Source organism: Mizuhopecten yessoensis, unplaced genomic scaffold, assembly GCF_002113885.1.
Source record: "Mizuhopecten yessoensis strain PY_sf001 unplaced genomic scaffold, ASM211388v2 scaffold193, whole genome shotgun sequence".
In the NCBI taxonomy this organism is placed as follows: Eukaryota; Metazoa; Mollusca; class Bivalvia; order Pectinida; family Pectinidae; genus Mizuhopecten; species Mizuhopecten yessoensis.
The window spans coordinates 150,168-172,911 of record NW_018403424.1 but is presented as its reverse complement, the minus strand read 5'-3'; the positions used below and the strand labels follow the sequence as shown (position 1 = coordinate 172,911).

Genomic DNA, 22,744 nt, shown 5'->3' with positions numbered 1-22,744 from the left:
GGGATTTATACCACGATCAGGCTGTTTATGAGTCACGGTACTCCTTTTCTGATAGACACGTATATTAGAACCAGAGATTTATACCACGATCAGGCTGTTTATGAGTCACGGTACTCCAGTTGTGATAGGCACGTATACTAAAACCCGGGATTTATACCACGATCAGGCTGTTTATGAGTCACAGTACCCACTTTGTGATATACACGTATACTAAAACCAGAGATTTATACCACGATCAGTCAGTTTAGGAGTCACGGTACTCCCGTTGTGATAGACACGTATATTTAAACCCGAGATTTATACCACGATCAGGCTGTTTATGAGTCACGGTACTCCCGTTGTGATAGACACGTATATTGAAACCCGGGATTTATAACACGTTCAGACTGTTTATGAGTCACAGTACTCCCGTTGTGATAGACACGTATACTAAAACCAGAGATTTATACCACGATCAGTCTGTTTATGAGTTACGGTACTCCCGTTGTGATAGACACATATATTAAAACCAGAGATTCATACCACAATCAGTCTGTTTATGAGGCACGATACTCCCGTTGTGATAGACACGTACAGTGTATACTAAAACCAGAGATTTATACCACCATCAGTCTGTTTATGAGTTACGGTACTGCAGTTGTGATAGACACATATATTAAAACCAGAGATTCATACCACAATCAGTCTGTTTATGAGGCACGATACTCCCGTTGTGATAGACACGTATACTAAAACCCGGAATTTATACCACGATCAGTCTGTTTATGAGTCACGGTACTCCCGTTGTGATAGACACGTGCACGTACAGTGTATACTAAAACCAGAGATTTATACCACGATCAGGCTGTTTATGAGGCATGGTACTCCTGTTGTGATAGACACGTATACTAAAACCATAGATTTATATCACGATCTGCAGTCTGTTTATGAATTACGGTACTCCCGTTGTGATAGACACGTATATTAAAACCCGAGATTTATACCACGATCAGTCTTTTTAGGAGTCACGGTAATCCCGTTGTGATAGACACGTATATTAAAACCAGAGATTTATACCAGAATCAGTCTGTTTATGAGGCACGATACTCCCGTTGTGATAGACACGTATACTAAAACCATATATTTATACCACGATCGGTCTGTTTATGAGTAACGGTACTCCGCTTGTGATAGACACGTATATTCGTTGTTACGATCCTCTTATAATTTTCTCCAAAGCTTCATACGATAAAATAGGGATTTGCATAAGTGATCTACATGTAACACGTGTATAAACCCCACTTAGGCTAGCTAAGGGTTGTGTTTATATTTTGGTTGTAATTGATACCATGTTTGCTAATAATTGTAACTACTTTGTATTTATGTGTTTATAAGTAATTATAAGTATTTGATAGAAGCCACGTGATGGCTTAATCAGTAAAATAAATACAAACATCATCTTTTGGGTGGCCTTTTTCATTCATTCTTGTTTGGAATGCATGATTTTATCAGACGAAGCCACTATCGTTATTGTAAAGGAGTGTACTAACACGTACGGCCAGAAACACTACTGTACTCCATCCTCCCAGACGTGGTATCAGACAAGATACTAAGATAAAGGCTTATTTCATTGCACATCCAGATAGCAATCAGCAGCGATACCATATCAGTGTAAATACATATACACTTCATCTCTTTTTATGAAATGTATTAGATAGGTTATATCGACTTCTAGCAACCCTCCTGTTGACTAGGCTATTAGGAGGACATCTTAGTACCTGGGGAAAACCCACGTCCGATACAGGAGTGGAACCCCGGTCATCTCGTTAAAAGGCGTGTGCAATACATTCTGTGCCACATGTCACCACAAATATAACCACATTAAGTTATTACATAATAATCCTCCCCGTTATAATGTTGATCACACTTCGGTAAGACGTATGAACCAACTTACTCGCTTTTCAAATAGGTGTTTCCTTCAGGAACACATAGTCTTTTTTTCCCTATTTTACTGTATTCTTATTCCTAAAGGGCCTGTCACACCTAGCCGATTTGGGTCGCCGGAGCTATACTGGAGCACAAAATTGGCGATTTCCGGGGATCGGTACTAGTACAGCAGCCCCACGGTATCACATCGCTAAGCACGGGAGAACATCACCAGGACATCGTCCAGAACACTGGGAAAAAGTTTAGCAATGGCAGGCGACATATAGCTGAGCTTGACGTCTGACATTTGGACTTCAAAAAGAATCGCAAGGAAGAAAAATATACATTGTATATGTAATATGATGTGAGTCTTGTTTCCTTCCACTTCCATATTTGCTGGGCTTACAGAAATGTTAATACCGGTGCAATACTTGTTAGCTTTGATTTGTTTTATTTCACCTTAAATACCTTCTCCGTCAAGAGCCAGGGTCAAAGTCAGAGATCCACTTTGTCTTTGACCTTTGGAGCCAAATTACCTTGATCTTTAACCTAGTGACGCTGACCTTTGGTCAGTTGACTTTAATTCCGACCAACTTTGCTTCATAATATTATAACAAAATGTTCATCAATGAAAAATATGAAACTTGACGTTGAACCTTTGGACCCCGTAACCTAAACCTTAGGTCAGTTGACTTCATGTTAGGTTCTGAACAACTTTGCTTCATAATAACATAAAAAAAATGTTTATCAGTAAAAAAGAGATACAATATTTGACCTTGACATTGACCCGGTGACCTTGACCTTCAATCAGTTGACTCTTTGTTAAATTCCGACCAACTTTGCTTCATAATGTCATAACAAAATGTTTACACGGAAAAAATACACAATTTGACCTTGACCGTTGACCCAATGACCTTGATCTTTGGTCAGTTTACTCCTTGTTTAATTCTTACCAATATTGTTTCATAGTGTCATAACAAAATGTTCACCAGTGAAAAGATACAAAATCTAGCCTTAACATTTGACCTAAGGACCTTGACCTTTGGTCAGTTGACACCTTGTTTAATTCTGATCAACTTTGCTTCATCATGTCATAACAAAATGTTCATTAGTGAAAAGATGCAAAAATTGACCTCGACTTTTTGCCTCAGTGAAACCAACTTTGCTTCATAATGTCATAAAATGCTCATTAGTGAAAAGCTACAAAATTTGACCTTAATTAATATTTGACCTAGACCTCTGACCCGATGACCTTGACCTTCGGTCAGTTGACTCCTTGTTTAATTCTGATCAACTTTGCTTCATCATGTTATAACAAAATACTCATCAGTGAAAAAATGCAAAATTTGACCTGGACCTCTAAACCTAATGACCTTGACCTTTGATCTCAGTGTGTATTTTTGTGAACTGAACATCTTGACCAAGTTTCATGAAAATCGGACGATAAATACCAAAGTTAGTAGCCACGAACAAATTTGTGGACGGACAGACAGACAGACAGCCAGAGTGATTACTATAGGGGACTTTAATGATAATAACTGGAGGTTCTCATATACAGCTTGACCACAACCTAGTTCTTAGTTCGTTTTAAAGCGGTTCAGTTATTATTATCCATGGTTATAGGGCCATTGCGACTAGACATCTTTCTCAACTCTCTGGGGAGCATACAGCCGGTGCTGCCATTTCGGCGCTCACAGCTAGTATTCAATCATTCTAGCACTGCCCATCCACGTACTCAATTAACAGCTTAGTAGACTAGAACAAGCTGCTCAAAGATACCACACAGTGCCGTGCTGCGACTCGAACCCGCAACCCTTCAGTCACGAGCCCGGCGTCCTACAGTACCACTAGACTACCGTGCCTATGTTACGTGCATATACTTTGTTTTGTCTATAATGTTTGCAATGAATCATTTAATAGTCGTTTAATTAGCGGTTAATCATACGAATGAAATATGCATTTAATAAATTCATAAATAAGCAAAAAAGAACGCAGAGCTAAACTGTACATGACTAATTATCCACTTTGTGCTATTTGTCGTGCTGTCTTGTTATCTCTGTGACATGTAGTGTTGTTTTGTATAACAGTTTAAGTAAGTTTCCAGCACAGGAGCCAATATAGCTTATTTACACTGTACAAAAACAATAGTGTTTATTGAATGCTTCTGAACTGTTAGGCCTAAAGTCAATAAATTACTCTTATTGAATGGAGCCGATATCGAATTTGTTTATTTAAACGACAGATATTGACACTCCCTCAGCCTTTATTTCAAGCAGCTCATACATATCGTCTAGACAGTTGTTAGTATGTCATGATCCACACTTGTCGACACATGACACAATGGGGAATTAAGAAGACTGCTTATATCAAACATAAAAACAATATTGCGCAAGCGGTAAGAAATCGTATTAAGATGTTGTCGGATCAACGAACAAGATATAATTACTGTACTGTAGAAGTATATGCCATCGAGATCGTCAGACAGGTGACTGATACAGAACGAGAAAGACAGGGTATCGGTGACTGCCGTAAAATAGGAAATTATGAAAAATCGTGGCCAAAATCCTTTAACGCTTTGAAATGTGCTGGCAGCTTTTCGGCAATGCTATAAATGAGATTATTGCTGATATCTCTAAACTCTATACAGTTTCTTTTCATATTGATATATTTTAGTGGGTAGGGACGGTGAGTAAATAGGAGCTATTTTTGTTTTATAACTCGAAAATCAATATTGAACTTATTTATATGCATGCAAAATAGCACAGCCTTATCCGTCTCGAATGAAGGATTTATGAAGGGAGAAACATTTCGTCAAAATATTAATTATGCTTTAAACCACGATTGCATATTTCAACGATTACCAAAATGTCGCATGTCATTATTTGCGGGAGGCCAGGCATGGTTAATGGTGTCTATTTTTATACACAGCATGGTACTTGTAATGTTATTTAATAGGAGGGATAGACTTGACAGATGTATTGGTCTGCAGCGGCTTGTTTGGCCGATAGGGTTCAAAGAAAAGGATCTGATTATTTGAAGGTGATATATGATCCTAGACGCCTTGGCACAGGTGCCCGTTCGACCAATCAATAAGCCGCATTCCATTCGAGGTCGTGAATTTTATCACAGCTTTTCTCTAATATCCGGTCATGTAAGATAATGCTGGCCATGTAAGATAGCCATGCTTGTCTAAATGCAGATTCGATAATTTCACTGTCGATCATTGAGAGGTCGTTGGTCTCTTAATAAAGTTGGACACGTGAGCAGATTTGACTTAATGTTCTGTAACATTTGTGTAAGTGATAAACATTGGGCAACTTTGGCTGAAACGACTTATTTTCATTTAAGTTGATGAGAGAATAAATTAGATTACTGTAATTTATTTTGTTTCATAAAAAAAAGCAGACTGAAGAATCAAACGATGCATGAAAAACAAAACAGGATATATTTATAATCAATCATTACCTACATGTAATAGCTGTATCCATTTAATCTGTAACGATATAATACTGCTTTGTTCTCTTTCGTGTTTACAGTGAGGATGATAAAAGATTCAATCAATTATTAACGTGTTTTACGATAATTATACTGGTACGTTAAAAATAACGCATATTAGCTTACAGTAGTATATAAATATATTGCTTGTTGTTGTTGTTTTTTAATATAATATTGTACAATTTGACACTTTTTTCTCATAATGCAGTTAACTTACATGCCAGACTTAATTTACTGCAGGTTGCATTTGGCGGACTCTTGAGGACGGGGAGGGGCATTGTTTAGTTTGATCACGCATCAGTGTCGCAATTAGCGATAATTTGCATCGTATACTGAAACATGGAACATTTGGAAAAACATCTGATTGGTTATTATTAGCGCTCTGTATAGTAATATGATTGTCAGACCACATACGTGTGAATGCTAATATTCTGTAAAACCAAATTAATTCCTATAAAACAATCAACAACGTGGAATGCAGAGCTTCGTCTGTTTGAAATTAAACATACGTTTCAATCAGTTTTAAAACCTGATTATCTTTCTAGCTATTCACATGGAGCAATTAATAGATGTTATTATGTTATCGTAGAAATAAAAATATTAGTGGATTTTCAAGCATATATTTTACATTTTGTTCTTGCCATATTTGCAATTTTTCGAAAATGTAAAAAGGAAACGAAAAGTGAGAAAATAGGATGATTTTTGGAAAGAACTAATCAGCCCACCATTTCGGTGAGTTCTGACGAGTGTCGTCTACGCACACATATTAAAGTTACATTGAACTGTGATAAGACATATATGAGCTGTATGGCACTATCTTGTTATCAGTAGTAAGAGAAGGAGCCCTTCCCATTTGGCCGATATCACGACTGCACCTTATACCGTATCATTTATATAGAGTCCACTATAATCAGTTTTTGAACTTACGCTTAAGTCGTACCCAGACTCAAGCTTTTGATCAAATCAGTATATCACTATTCCATTTTAATAAGTAACAGAGATAAACATTAGTGTAAGTACATAATGTTGATTTTTCATTTCTATTCTGAATTAAAATTTTATAGTAAAAAAAAAAAAAATGGTGTCTGTAATTGTTGATTTTTCCTAAATATTATGAATGAAAGTTTTATAGTAAATCAAAAACAAATTGATGTCTTTAATTGTTGATTTTTCATTTCTATTCTAAATTAAAGTATTTTAGTAAATTAAAAACAACTTGGTGTCTGTAATTGTTGATTTTTCCTTAATATTATAAATGAAAATACCCTAGTAAATTAAAAACATCTGGGTGTCTGTAAATATTGATTTTTCATTTATATTCTTAATTAAGGTATCATAGTAAATTAAAAACAACTTGGTGTCAGTAATTGTAAAATAATTTCGAACGTCGTGTAATACCCGGCTTGTTACATACCCTTGAATTTCCAATAATAATGTTAACAGCACAGCTTTATCGATAAACATAGATTTTTCAAATACTAAATACTAAACGAGGTCACGTTGATACCGCACACAAATAAGAAAACCACGATTACATTTCGCTTCCCAGAAACGAATACCAAGTTTCTATATCCAGGAGATATCTTTCTGAAACGAAAGAAAAACTATTGTTGTATCATATTAGCCCTAATAAGATAAATGTTCAATGGACCACTGTCAAACATTAAAGAGACACCATAATTTAAATGGAGTATACCGACGATTAAGATAAATGTACGTTACACATGTTTTTTGTCACGTAGGACAGATATTTGTTTTGAATATGTTCTTATTGTATAACTCTACTCTACTAAGTGGAAATAGAAAATAACAGTTTCTTCTTTTTTCGCTTATCATATTCTCTCTCTTGAAGGGTATTCATACATTATTAACACTACTTGTATACGTTCCTATAACTGTTTACTTCTAAATTACTTTTACCTTTCTGTTAGCTATTCTCGCTAGTTTTGTTCTTAATTTAAATACAATTTTATGTGAAAATTGACCAGTGTCCATATGATCGGAACGGTCATTAAATGTATGAATAATTTATTAATGTTTTCCTGAGAAAATTGTTCGGTAGTATCCGGTTTATAACACGGAGTAAATTTCTTTCCAGGTGACATCTTACCGAGACAATATTCCTGTGTCCATTTGGTTCTGAACTTGCATTATTAGTTGATGAATCAGTCTGTTTTACATGTCGCAAAAACGTTCTCTTCAGACTTCCATGTAGGGAATCGTCATACTAAGAGAAAATATGTAGTAAATCTAAAGCTCCTGTCTATAAGAAATCATTTCATGCATAATAAATATGATATGTGTATATCAACAGACACACACACACACACACACACACACCAACACAAACACATACAAACACATACAAACACACACACACACACACAAACACACAAACACACGCACACAAAAAAACACACACACACACATATACACACCCTTCATCACAGACACAAACACAACACCCAGACAAAAATAACGACATGCAGACAGACAGACAATCACACAGACATCTTCCTCGCCGACACACCTACAGACATAACAACACGCAGACACAGACACACAGACAGATAAACACAGACACACAGACAGATCGACATACTCACATGCAGAAAGACCGACACAGACATAAAGGCAGAAAGAAGACCAACACACAATCACTCACACAGACACTCCCTCCCCCTCCACTCACTCACACAGACACTCCCTTCCCCTCCACTCACACACACAGACACTCCCTCCCCCTCCACTCACACACACAGACACTCCCTCCCCCTCCACTCACACACATACACTCCCTCCCCCTCCACTCACACACACACAGACACTCCCTCCCCCTCCACTCACACACACAGACACTCCCTCCCCCTCCACTCACACACACAAAGAAAGAGATGTGCATTAAAACGATACTACGGACTTAATTTCAAAATGGTTCCTTTTTTTCTATTCAAGTACCTAACGGGTTCTCATAAGGGAAAGCATAATAAGCGGAAGTAAGTGACATTTTATCAACGAATCATATATTTCATAAGATATAAGATATTTTGTGGTTTTTACCTTTTGGTCAACAGGAAAATGCATCGGTTTATTATCTGCAGTTATATAATAACTTGTTATCTTTCCTTATTGTTTTATTGTATTTTCTATAAGTCAGCTAGATAATAAAATCAATAATTCAAGTAGTTTGAGTATTAGGTTGTTATGTATATCCAAAGTTCGTTTATGGATGTAAGTTTTGTTAAGCTTATGTAGTTCACTAATTCCATACATCTCTTTTACACACGTTATGTTAAAATGCACACACACTGCAGATAAGACACAGCACACAACATACACATACAAAACCAAATTATGAACAACATGAACAACAATTGACACCATGCATTTCCTATAATCCCCTTTTATAGTTTTAGGTCAATGTTATAAAATCACACAGTTGGATTTAAATATTCTGTTGAATTTCCAGCAATATATCACTAATGGAAATCAGAAAAAAAATCATTTTTAAGCATAAAAAGTTCCTTTAGGTTTCAATAAATTACTGAATGTTTCAGGGAATTTCCTCAAACTGTCTGTCACACAATGGCACAAAGATGTTTTCTCTTCGTTTGGTTTTGTCGTAAAGCAAGCACTATGGCCGAAAGTATTTCATCTGTAGCGCTATTATTGTTAGTTAAACAACTTTCTGTAATTATGATATGTATGCGCTGGTCGAACAACTTTCATTTATCATGCTACATGTATCTATATTTAAGTCAAACAGCTTTAATCTATCATGCTATATATGCGATAGTCGAACAATTTTCACCTTTCAAGTTCTTTATGGTTTCAGTATAACCCAACAACTCGAAGAAAAGACTGAACATCCAGTGCCTGCATTGACGCTTATTTCCCCCAGAACCACTATAGATTTCCTCTTGAACAAACGTTGTAAGAAAAACTTACACGACCTTCTACCATCATAGATTTTCTCTCTACCTTTATTAACATTATTTCTATTAATTCACTTGACCTAATGTCGTCAATGTGAATTTGTTGTACCATAATAAGCCTTCGGTTACAAGCTAGCCGTGGGGATATGCGATAACACCAGTCATAAATGTAGCCGTTTTTTTATATACTTTTATTGTTTCATGGTGAATATTATTTGAGTAATTATATGAAAGTGTTTATGTTTCTATCTTGGAAAAGGGACGGACTGCCTTGCAAATTTGACAAGCCCCTTTGTCTTCACTGTTGTTATTACGCATGTGCTTATATATTTCTGCAAATAGCTTCAGCTGTACAAAGCTGGTTAGTCTCACTCACTAGTATACATATGCATAATGAAATATGTCAGGAATTAGATATGCTAGACACAAAGATCATCATAGATTACATTCAAAACGTTATATTTTATTACAAGAAACACCTTTTTAGAACAAACAAAACAAGAGTACGACTGAATTAAAGTAATAATTGCAAGGCTCTTCAAAGGCCATTCAAATTAGGGCTGATGATTTCCTGTATTACAAGAACAATCAGAAGTATTATTCATGATGTACCAGGAAAGGACAGGCAAACAAACTATTGATGTAGGATTTGTAACATTTTATTGAACAAATGATGCATTAAGTGAATATTTGTAACAATAAGACAGTATCAAATATAATTATAGACATACGATGCTGCATTGTAAATCAATAACATATTTTATGTAGCAACAACAATCACATATTTCATTTTTTACACGCCATACCGTATATAATTTTATTCTATCAAAAAAGTGATTCGTATAATTTGTGTTTTACATTGTTCGAAGTATGGCCTAAACTATTGTATAAAGTCGCAAGAAATTGCGATTTGATCAATGTTAAAAGCGATGATGATCAGAGAGATTCTGCTCTAAAAATCATAAAATATCAAAGCTTTTTATTTTCATTTTAAATGCAAGTGACTTTAACAATTGTTCTGGTATATTAAATGTGCAACGGTTTTCCCTACGTTAATATAAAGTCAATAGAACGCAACACGTAATACTCATTAGGTTCTAAGTACGCATAACACACATAACTGGTGAAGTAGAATTGTGCTAGCCATGTTGAAGACGATGTAAATATAAAAATCCTGCTAAAACCGCATCGTAGTCTGTCATTGTGACAAAAGAACATTTCCCAAAAAGCTTTTTCCAAAAGTGATGTTATGGATAAACAGCCAGGTTCAGAGTTAGCCCTTACAAATGTCAAGTGCGACCAACAGTCCACCTATTCCGGCCAGAACACCAGCAAGGATAGAAAGGGCGAACGACCAATCAAGTGTTATTCCGGTTCCCAAATCGGATGTCTTTGCACCCCAAATGATGGCGGCTAGGATGATACTTGCAGCTAAAATGAAACAAAAGTACATAATATAGCTTTAGGTTTAAACAAAAGTTCGAAATAAAAGATACAAGTAAAACCTTAAGGGAATGGTAAGTATATATAATATATTTCATCTTGAAAACGATTTTCAATTGCACTTAAGAAGTATGTGTCTAAGGTTATTTACGGACGTGCCTCCATGTATGTTGTGTATGCGTGCATGTGTGTTTGTGTGCTGGAGGCACGCTATGTTTGTGTATTTGCCTCATTGCGATGCCGACCTGATAGTGCTATATCACATAAATACCATGCCTTAATGCTGAACGTTAAGCAGGGAATAACATCTATTATTGTTAAGGGCTTGGGACAGAACCCATTGCCTTCCTCCCCGGGCAAACGTTCAACATTGAAGCTAAAAGTGAGGTATTGCCAAGCAAGATTCTAGGAAATAAAACGTAGTTAGAAGCTCCAGTGAAAGAACTGGAGAAAATCGTAAATATCAATTCTATATCAAAACAGAAAAGTTTTATAAACTTTTGAACAGATATATTTCTTCGAAGCTATGCGTTCAGAATAGAATGACCTTATGTTACCTTATTATCCTTAATGTAAAAACTACTAATCGCTTTGTAGGGTCAAAAGTATCGAGATACCGTTATTACCTATTGGAACAGTAATTTGAAAGTTGATTTTTGATTTTTGGTGGACTATCCGAAACAATGAGCAAAACAATAACATTTCTAATTGGATATACATCCAGAGAGGTTAAAGGCGAATGGCTTGATAATATATGGCTTTAAAATACGATAAACCACAGCAGTCGTCATGAATGCTTCAGAAATAAGGAGTTGTCCGTGTTTATAGTAGTTAACTGTCATGACAACTGTTTAAGTAAACAACATTTGTCTGATTTGTTTCTCTGACCTCTGTTTTACTAAAGCAGTTGTCATGCACATGGCCCATATCAGTTATTTTGGCAAACCATCCGTCTTTTGACACATTTAACATTCCTTACCGATAAAGCGTGACATGTTAACACATTATAGGTGTGGTCGCCGAGACTGTTTCCAATATCATACTTATATCCCTGTTAAACTTTAAATGTATTTTCCCTGCCTCAAGTATTTACCAAATTGTTGGATGATGGACAGAATAATTGCGAAGGTTTTAATTTCAGGTTATGTAATAGTCATCATTGGTTATGTATGTATAAGCTAGGAGAGCCCCACAACTGTATAGATAAACTGACAACTAATATTCTATTAAACGTAGCATCAATGCAAAGGATAATTTCAGACCGTTGCCCTTGTAGTGAGTTTGACTAAATCAGAACTCTTCCCCGTTCGAAATACATGTATACCTCAATGTATAGTGACCCACAGCTAGGTAATGTATATCGTCTTGTACATTTTTCAATGTTACCGGTGTTAATCTTTCCTTCGCTTATGGTGTGCCCATATTTCAACGACTGAGAGTATAATTATGCTTTTGTTATACCTCAGTTTTCTGGGCATTTGTATTTAATTTTTCGAAAAACAAAATCTTCGATATACACATTCTCTATTGAAATACAAAAGCCCCGTCCTCCAGTCTATTTCCCTATTTTGCTACTTATGCTTTATTTTCAGTGGTCTTATATAATAATTTCATTAAATTACTTGGATTATGGGAATGAACTTAATTATATTATGTCTTTTAAGATGAAATTTAAGAACGCATGTCAAATTAAATGTTCGTCTGCTAATGTATTTAATGTGTATTAGAACGATATATTATATATTTATTTGTTTAGACATACATTTACTCACATACACATTACTGTATAACGGGAAATTTTCGCTGCGGTTTGGTTTTCGACTTTTTTCGCCCTCCGTAATGAGGGCGATTTAATCTAGATAGAGAACATGAGTAACCAATATAAAATACAAAGCAATTAAATGCGAAGGGCAAAATAAGTATTGGGCAAAGGGCGATTTTACCGGTGAAGGGTGAAAGTTTGACTGGCAAACTTTTTCAAAGTATTCAGTATGTATCACTGACCTCCAACGAACGCTGCCAATGTTGCAAGAATGAAGACGATCTTATGCGTGGCCTTCGAAAGAGCTAACGTGCATAATACTTCCAGGACAGTCGCACCAATGACAGCCAAAACGCCAATGACTGCAAATGCCCGACATATTTTCAACCAATCTTCCGCTGAAAAAAAATAGGAACACTTTATTAACCGAAATTCCTGAAATGGTTTCTTTTCAACGAAGAGAAGTTTTGCTTTTTATTGTAATCAAAATATTTTCGTATATAACGTTCCAACCTATCCGAATACCAACACGAAAAACTATTTTCAGAAATTTTCAGATTTTTTTTACAGTTAAATGCTTTTTGAAGACACCAAAAACATCCGACATGAAGAAAGAGCCATTTTAAAGACAGGCTGTGAAAAGTTGTTTAACACACCATAATTACAAATACAATAATATTAATGACAATGTATATGATAAAAATGATGTCATCGCTTATATAGAGATATTGAGTATTTTCATTCATTTGAAATGTAACACGACATTTGATTGGTCAATCAACATCTAACAAATAGATTCGAGGCGATATATTGTGATTAAACTGTCGCAAATATCCGGTTAAGTGGCTTCGCTCCGTGGAGCAAGTAAAACGGATAATCACGATATACCGCCGCAAATCTCAGAATACAGTAGGGTTGTCCCCTAATTATGTGTCAGATACAAACGTATACAGTATTACTTGGTTCCTTTGCTCGAAATCCTAGCGAACTGAGATAATTTTGCTGTTTTGAATGAAGTGGACTTTTCCAGACTATGGAAACAATTTCATTCAATGAAACCAAGAATATTAAAATTGAAAGAAATATATTTTATTTGATTGTATGTTAAGTTTGGAATATAAAGATTATGGTAATAACACGAAACATCTGTATACTTCAGATGAATGTTAATTGCATGTAAATTTCTATGACATGCATGTAATGACCATGGGGAAAAACATTCAATTGTTTCAACAGTAGCCCGGGGTTCTTTATGCTATTGCAAAAATACAAATAAATAAGTAAAAATAAATAAATAATATAAATATCAAAGAAGGCAGAAAGGCAAATCTGTCACTCTTGTATTAACTTACTCTATATTCTACTTCTCCTATGTTATTAACTCATTCACCTCTGAATACACATTTGAACTCTTATAATTCAAAGATTGGAATAGTTCAGGTTTCATGTGTGAATGAGTTAATTTTCTATTCGTTTTTGTGTAATGAGACAGCAGCCTAACGCAAGCTAGAACAAGTACAAAGAAATAAACAACAAACAAAACCAAAAACCAAAACCAACACACATACCATCTGGGTAGCTATCACAATCACTTTTTCCGAGTGCTGAAAAACAAAACTTCCACAGTCCGAATGACGATGATATGCTCGCATCACCAGCGGGAGTAAGGGCGGAACTCCAGTTTGGAGTCGCTAATCCTACTATTTGCAATATTGACGCAAGACCCAATATAACAAGGGCTATCTTCAACAATATGGACGAATCAGAGAAACCCATGGCGTATAAAACTTTGTTTGTAGGGCTGTTGTCCACAACTGAGTGACTGGAGGCCGATATATTTGAATAAATAACAAAGTTCGAAGCTGAAGTGCACGTACGTGGTTACATTCGTGATTTTCTGATTGGTTTAACCAAACATGCACGCATGCCCAGATTTGTCATTGTAGATATGACGCCCTAACCTTGATATTTTATCAGATTTACGCGCATATTTCACAAATTCATGTTATCACAAGTATTCGAGTATTGTTAACTGTTTTCTGAAACGAAAAGCGATTTATTAGTCGGAACTAATGTTACAAAACTAGTTTCGTTTTCGCTTACGCTGAGCTTCACTGTAATGCTTACATTACGATTAAACACAATACAAGAGATCTTACAATGGAAACACTATACATTGTATCTGCTGATCTGTTTCCTAACCGATTAAAAAAAAACAGATAACAGTTGGATTTAAAAAAAAAAAAATCATCATACTTTATAAATTAAGACTATTGAGACCAGTGACGTAAATATACAAAAAAAAAAGTGTACCGTGAATGAAAGCAATATTGTGGTTTCAAATCTGTCTACAGGGATTTACAGTTTGTATAACAGTTCATAATGTATCTTTTTATTTTAAAAAAAAATCAGGTTTAAAATAAATGCAGCGAGGCGAAAGATGCATAGAGAATCTTCCATGAGTGTGCATGTTTTTATTGAATTTATTAAACGAAATTAATAATTTAATTTCAAATTATTGAGGGAGTTTTATAAATTTTATATGACATGGAAACTCATGTAAGATTCTATTTATCACATAACATTCTTAAAAAAGCTTACACACAATTATGTGTTATTAGACGACGCTATATAGTTCGAAACCAAAGTACTCCGCGCATTGCAAAGTAGTTCCAGTTTTTCTCTCTCTTTTATAATAAACAGTTTTAAATGAAATGAAAATAATAATGATGACAAAATAAACATTTCAAATATTCATTTAAAATAGAAGTAAATGTTTCATGTGGTAGAGTAAATAAAAGTACAGTGAAGTACCTGAAGTGGCAGCATCTTTAGGTTAATTACGCATATGTTATGCCGTATTTATGACATGAACTCCCTCTCTCGGTTTGGTTTTTTTTTGCTCGTGAATAAGTACCCTCTTTCTAAGGGGCAAAGTCGAAAAAGTTATCAATTTAGAATTTGGTCAATCATTCCTTCATAAATAAATCACCGTAGTTTGAAACCAAATATTCAAACTGATACTTCATCATCAAACAGCTGTCTATAGATTCGTGATCACAGAGATCCCCATCGTTGTCTGTGTTCTGATAGAGTTGTGACAAAAACAGTTTACTGTCGTCAGTAAACTGATGGGGGCATGGTCTAGGGACTTTTTACTAATGTCAGTGTACAGATGGGGCCATGATCTAAGGTATCTCTACTTTGGTCAGTGTACTGATGGGGTCGTGATCTAAGGAATCCTTACTGTTATCAGTGTACAGATGGGGTCGTGATCTAAGGAATCTTTACTGTTGTCGTGTATTGTGTGTTTGTTTGTTTATGTTTAACGGCCCATCGACGGCTGTGGTCATTTAGGGCCATGGTGATTTATTTATTGATCTTATTTTTTAACAAACATGTGAGTAGCGAAGATAAAATCAGATAAAATGGTTCATTTTAAAAGCATTCGCATTGTATGTGTAGATAATAAAAAATGAAAAAGGGGGTTAAAATAATTTAACAGATAACGAATAGATGATATGGAATATGTGATATATAACACTGATATAAGTTTGTAAGCAATCAAATATGTTATATTAGGTAAAATATGTACAATATAGATAAAACAAACACCACAAAGATAGTACAATTTGTATCATTATACATAATCGTTCAATTAGTGGTCTTTGTTTTTATAAATATCCACAATCAAAAAATGACAATCAAATGTGATTATAACAAATGTTATCCGAAGCCCTGTCTGTCTGTTTTACTGCAATTTGCCTATAGAATTTCCAGATCACCTTATCCAGTATATCACTGTCGTCTAATTATGTAAACAGGTAAAACTGCAAATAATAATGAACTTGATTTTGTCATAAAGAACGTGATATGTTCATGTTATGCCCATTTGCTTGCTTACACATTAATAGGTTACGCCACATAACTTTGATAATTGAATTTAATTCCCATCACATATAATCATGTTTGTATTCCATATAGTATACATACCATTAGATGGCATGACTGGTATAACCATACATCTCATATCAATTTATCTATGACGAGAAATAATGAGTAAAATGCCTGCTCTCTGCTATAACAATATAATTTACTTCCTACATGTCTATAAGGTTTATTGCTTGATATGGTACACGTAGGTATTGGGTCATGGGTACTTTTTACTTCACTTAATACTCGAATGTCGAAAAGGTATACTAACAGATGTTACTGTATAAAAGTAAGCAACCATTGATGTGCCATAGGTGTACCCTTGAACTCGTATCAGTGTCGATAGGTTCAGGGGTGCACTAAGGGTTCACCTGTGTCTCTTTATAAAAAAATGATACTATATACAATATGTATTTTGTACATAAAGTGCCTGATATCTGCTTAAAGTATTATTGCATATGTTTAGGGTTTGCCATCAAAGTAGCTTGGTACCTGTAATAATCTATTCACAATGCGTATGTATGTATGTATGTATGTGTGTGTGTGTGTGTGTGTGTGTGTATGTATGTATGTATGTGTGTGTGTGTGTGTATGTATGTTTATGTTTATAACAGATGCGTTTATGCGGCCAGGGATCCTTACAGTCAAATACATACCGCAGGGCAGTATCATATTCACAACCTTATATTTACACGCAGGGTTTGTAAATAACTTTTTAATGCCATGTTTAATTTTGGGCAGGAATTGCTGTCTATTGAACATGAAGAACGATAGTATATTATCTATACCTATTATATTTTTTTCCTAATAACATTATTGCACTCTTAATTTTTGGTGTCTTATTGTCATATGCGCTAGTTAATAAAATGTATGATAATAATTCATTACAGAAAATGTATAATTTAATGATCGCTAGCTTCACACTTAATTCGTAATATTGATAATCTGTACCATCCGATCAAATGCGTAAATTGGAAGGATACCGGCTGATCCGCGTCACTAACCCCCGAGTTCGTGAAAAGGCATGCGATGTTATGTAGGATGGTTCTACTCTCAACAGGTAACGTCAGGTCTATCGTGTAATCAGCATACGGTATGGGGTCAGTGAGACGGGTCACTCGATATTTATATAACTGTTCTTTCTTACATTTCATTTTTGTATCACAGTCATTTGTTATATGGGTCCTAAAGGTTAATGTAAATAATGTTTATGTTTATCATCTATTTTTATATTGTTTTTTGTTCTCATTTGTCAATGTGTTTACTTCGCCAAGGCAAATTGTGTTTTCAGAATATAAACAGTTATACATGTCAATCTTGTTTACAAAACTTAAATATTGTTATATCCCGTGTATCTTGCTTAAAACCTATCTGTGTCATTCTCTGCTCTTACTCTACCAGGATGTATTTTCTACATATTCGTTTCCTTTTTGACAATGGATAAAACAACAAACTATCTTGGTGCTGTAACGGCAGGGAATGACTCACTACTTTATTAATGTTTATGTACCGTTAGTGTCTCTCTGAATCTATTCTCTCTGAATTTGCCCTACATTTTTATTTTATTATATATATTATCCATATGCGGTGATATTCACCCGAACCCCGGTCCACCCAACTCCCACATCTATTTTATTTCTATTTGTCATATCAATATTTGTTCGTTAAGGAACAAAACTCATATTCTTGATGCTGAATTTTCCGAATACGATATACTGTGCGTCTCTGAAACTCATCTTGATAATTCAATTCCTGATAGTGCTGTATCTTTGGAAAACTTTGGTAATATTTTTAGAAAGGATAGAGATGATTATGGTGGCGGAGTTCTGATTTATACTAAACATAATATTGATATTAAACGTAGACCTGACCTTGAGACAGATGATCTTGAATTAATATGGACTGAAGTAACTACCCATAATAAACCTATTCTTCTTTGTCTTATAGACCCCCTAACTCTCTCATTGGCTACTGGGACAGGCTAGATATTAACCTAAATAATATTATTGATCTGCAAAGGGAAGTAGTCCTGGTAGGTGATATAAATCAAGACATGTTACATCTAAATCCAAACTCACATCTACATAGAATTTTGTTGAAATATGGGTTAGAAAACACTGTTACTGAACCTACCAGGATTACTTCCCAGACCTCAACATCACTTGACACTATACTAACAAACAACGTTAACTTTATTAAAAACAAAATAGTACATCCTCCCTCTTGTAGTGATCACTGTTCAGTTAGCGCTGATCTGAAATTTAAGACTTTAAAGAAACATGCATATAAAAAGACTTTATTATACTTCAATAACACTGACTTTGACGGGGCAAATAAGTATCTTAAGTCCATTGACTGGAATCTTTTATTACAAGGTGATATTGAAAATATGAACTCTCTTTTAACTGATAAAATCCTAACTGCTATCGACCTATTCCTGCCCCATAAAATAGTAACTATAAGACCTAATGATAAAATTTGGATGACTAATGGTATCAGACTCAAAATTAGACAAAGAAATCGACAGCATTCCAAAGCCAAGCTACATAATACTCCATCTTCTTGGGCAAAATTTAGATCTATTCGGAATGAAGTTATATACTTAGTCCGGGAAGCTAAAGAAAAATATTTATCTAAACTTCAATCTTCTTTAATTGATAAAATCATACCCCCCGGAAAATGGTGGCGTATTGCAAAATCGGTTATGAATCTCAAAAGCAAAAACGAAAATGACTCTCCATTGATTATCAACGGCGAACTGAAAATCCACCCCATAGATAAGGCGGAATCTTTTAACGATTATGTCACTTCGATTTCCGTAACTGAAAAGAATGCTGACGATTTACCTCCTGACTGCCCCCGACCCCGACATAACTTTTCAACAATAGACATAACCGAACAGGACATTTTTGATCCGCTCGATCTACTCAATACTAATAAACCTTCAGGCCCTGATAGTATCCCTCCAAAATTCATAAAAAGGGTTTCCCAATCTCTTGTGAAACCACCGGAAAGCTACCAAATAGATGGGAAAATGCCCATGTTACCCCAATTTATAAGGGCAAGGGAGATAAAAGTGATCCATCCAACTATATACCAATATCTGTTACCCCTATATTTAGCAAGATATTTGAAAAAAATGTGTTTAAGTATATGTTCAATTACCTCTCAAGATATAACATTGTTTCTAAGAATCAGTCAGGCTTTTTACCTAAGGATTCCACAGTGTATCAGCTATTAATTATATACGATGAAATTGTAAAACATTTAGACAAGGGCAAAGAGGCCAGCATGATTTTCTGTGATATTAGCAAAGCCTTTGACAGTGTTTGGCATAACGGTCTAATTTATAAACTAAAAAAATATGGAATATGTAATAATATGTTAGAATGGTTTACATCATACCTTCATGATAGGCAACAGAGAGTGGTCATAGATGGGTATAAGTCTAATTGGAAAACATTACAAGCAGGGGNTACATAATTGTACTATGTGCTGTCCACCAGCATAATTTCAATTGCCATTTTTTGTAAAATCTAGTTTTTGTACAACCATTACCAAAAAAATTAATAATGACATGCAAATATCAATATTCATGTACATAATATACATGTTTTATCATTACTTCATTCAATATGATGTGTGTAAACTGTTTATAACTGTAAGGAGAGGGCGCTCATAGGCTTTGCCTGTTGCACAATTCCTTTGTATCTAAGATCTGAACAATAAATATTCTGAAATGAAAATGTGATATATATATAACGTCAAAAAGGGTAAAGTGGGTTAAAAGACATCAGAGTCTATAAAATAGACCGATGTCTTTCTAATACTTAAATAATGCCTTCGAGTCCACGGAACTAAAAAGAGTTTTCATATCCGGGATTCGAAAGTAGTTATCACGAATGTGTTTAAAATCGGAACATTCTATTAAAAAATGTTCCACTGTAAATGGAGTGTCACATGCGTGGCATGAAGGTAGATCTTCTCGTTTTAAAAGGTACGAATGAGTAGGACAAGTGTGCCCAGTACGGAGCCGAGCGAGGACAACTTCCTCTCTACGATCTTTCCGGCTGGGAATAGATATTTTAAGTTTCGATTGTATCTTAAAAAGTTTGTTGGTGGTCTCGAGATAATTCAAAACTAATTTCCGAAAGGAGAATTTGTGTTCTTCGGGCATAACACTTGATTTCCCTCGCTCATGTAATTTAAAGTTAAAATCAGGGGTTTGAATGGTCCACGTAGGAACATCAGATATGCTAAATTCAGCTATGTCCGTCAACTTTATGTTGAGTTCTTGCAGGAAATTTGAAATTCGGATACCAAATGTTGGCAGAAGTTTTTGGTTTTGCGTAAATATGTTCTGGTATTTTAGGTTGAATACTTGGTCGAAAGCAGGATTTTTAGGGTTTGATTTTAATTGAGCTGCAAATTGTAATGAAAGTTTTTTTCTTCTGTCATAAAGGGATGGTTCATTTGCTTCCACGTAGCCCTTGGTTATGGATCGGGTCTAGCATCTGCAGGTACGAACTGCGCGCCGACCCGTATACCATAGAACCATAATCCAGTTTTGTTCGAATAAGTGATCTGTATAGGCGCAAAAGCATTTCACGGTCCGCTCCCCAATCAGTATGAGAAAGGACTCGTATAATGTTTAACGCCTTGGAACACTTATCCTTCAGATACTTTATATGTGGTATGAAAGAGAGTTTCGAATCAAAAATGAGGCCGAGAAATTTAGTCTGTTCAACAACAGGAATTCTAGTGCCATCGAGTGTTAGATTTGGGTCATTGTGTGCTTTTCGTTTTTGACAGAAATGCATGCACACAGTTTTGGATTTAGAGAATTTGAAGCCGTTTTCGTCTGCCCAATTTTGTAGTTTGTTTAAACTCTGTTGAAGTTGTCGTTCTATCGTGTGCATGTTCTTAGATCTGTAACAGATCAAGAAGTCATCCACAAATAACGACCCTTCTGTTGATTGACCAAGACATTTGACTATATCATTGATTTTAAGACCAAACAGTGTGACTGATAGGATTCCACCCTGTGGGACTCCCATTTCCTGTTTAGACGTTTCAGAAAAAGTTGAACCAACACGGACTTTGAAGTGTCTATCTGATAGGTAATTAGATATAAAATTGGGATGGTTTCCACGTACGCCAAGGTCCTGAAGATTTTTCATGATGCCATATTGCCATGTAGTATCATATGCCTTCTCAAGATCAAAGAACACGGCGACAAGGTGTTCCTTCATGGCGAAAGCCTCTCGAATGAATGTCTCTAATCTGATGAGATGGTCATTTGTCCCTCTTCTATTTCTAAAACCACTTTGAAGAGGGTATATTATATCGTTGGCCTCAAGAAACCAAACCAGTCTAGTGTTTATCATTCGTTCTAAAGTTTTACATACACAACTAGTCAGAGAGATAGGACGATAATTGTTTAGGTCAGTAGCATCCTTTCCCGGTTTTGGGATTTATATAATTGTGGAGTTCTTCCACGAATCGGGAATCTTTCCGGAAGCGTAAACTTGGTTGAATATGTAAAGAAGGCATGTTAGTGACGATTCCGGTACGTGCTTTAGAAATTGATATGGAATATCATCAGGACCTGCAGCAGTGTCCTGTGATGTTCTAAGCGAATCAACAGGTTCTGGTAGGGTAAATTGCTCATTATAACTTTCTTTGTTTGATGATTTGAAATTGAGCCGTTTCTTTTCTCTTTTTTTCTTTAAAGACTGGAATTTTCGGGAGTGGTTTAAAGGGGATGAGTTTTTAGCTATGTTTTTCGCAAATGCGTCAGCAATTTCAGACAAAGACGAAAAAAAATGTTTTTATTAATGAGGTGGGAGGATGTTGCCTTTTTCTTTTTCCCACTTATTTTCCGAATCATATCCCATACTTTTTTTGAGGACGTGTTTGATGATATCTTGGATACATATTCTTTCCAGCTGTTTCTTTTGTCAATTTAAATTGATCGCCGAGCCGTTGCCTGCCAAATTTTAAATTCACTGTAGCTTGAAGCAGTTGGGCAATTCAAGTAGCGTCTTAGAGCAGCTGCCCGATTACTGCGTGTTTTAAAAGATTCTTCAGATAAAAGGAACTTCGTAGGTTTTGGAGCGGATTTTGGAATTGTCTTTTGGGCAATAGAAGTGAGTGTTTCAGTAAAAGTTTTGATAGGGTCGTCGAGGTTAGTAAAATTGTCTATGGTTAGTTTTTCAATGCACATGTGTTGGAATTGGGCCCAATCTGCTTTGTGCATATTCCATCGAGG

The 22,744-nt window shown here is 35.3% G+C and overlaps 1 protein-coding gene across 1 annotated transcript; it reads right to left on the bottom strand.

The window, feature by feature from the left end:
- Window positions 1–9,978: 9,978 nt before the first annotated feature.
- On the bottom strand, window positions 9,979–14,398 carry LOC110459122. Its single transcript, XM_021511256.1, has 3 exons — window positions 14,109–14,398; window positions 12,783–12,938; window positions 9,979–10,766 (listed from the first exon to the last, which is right to left on the bottom strand). Exons 1-3 carry the CDS (start codon window positions 14,314–14,316, stop codon window positions 10,609–10,611), a joined length of 522 nt encoding a protein of 173 aa, XP_021366931.1. The 5' UTR covers window positions 14,317–14,398; the 3' UTR covers window positions 9,979–10,608.
- Between the last annotated feature and the right edge of the window lie 8,346 nt (window positions 14,399–22,744).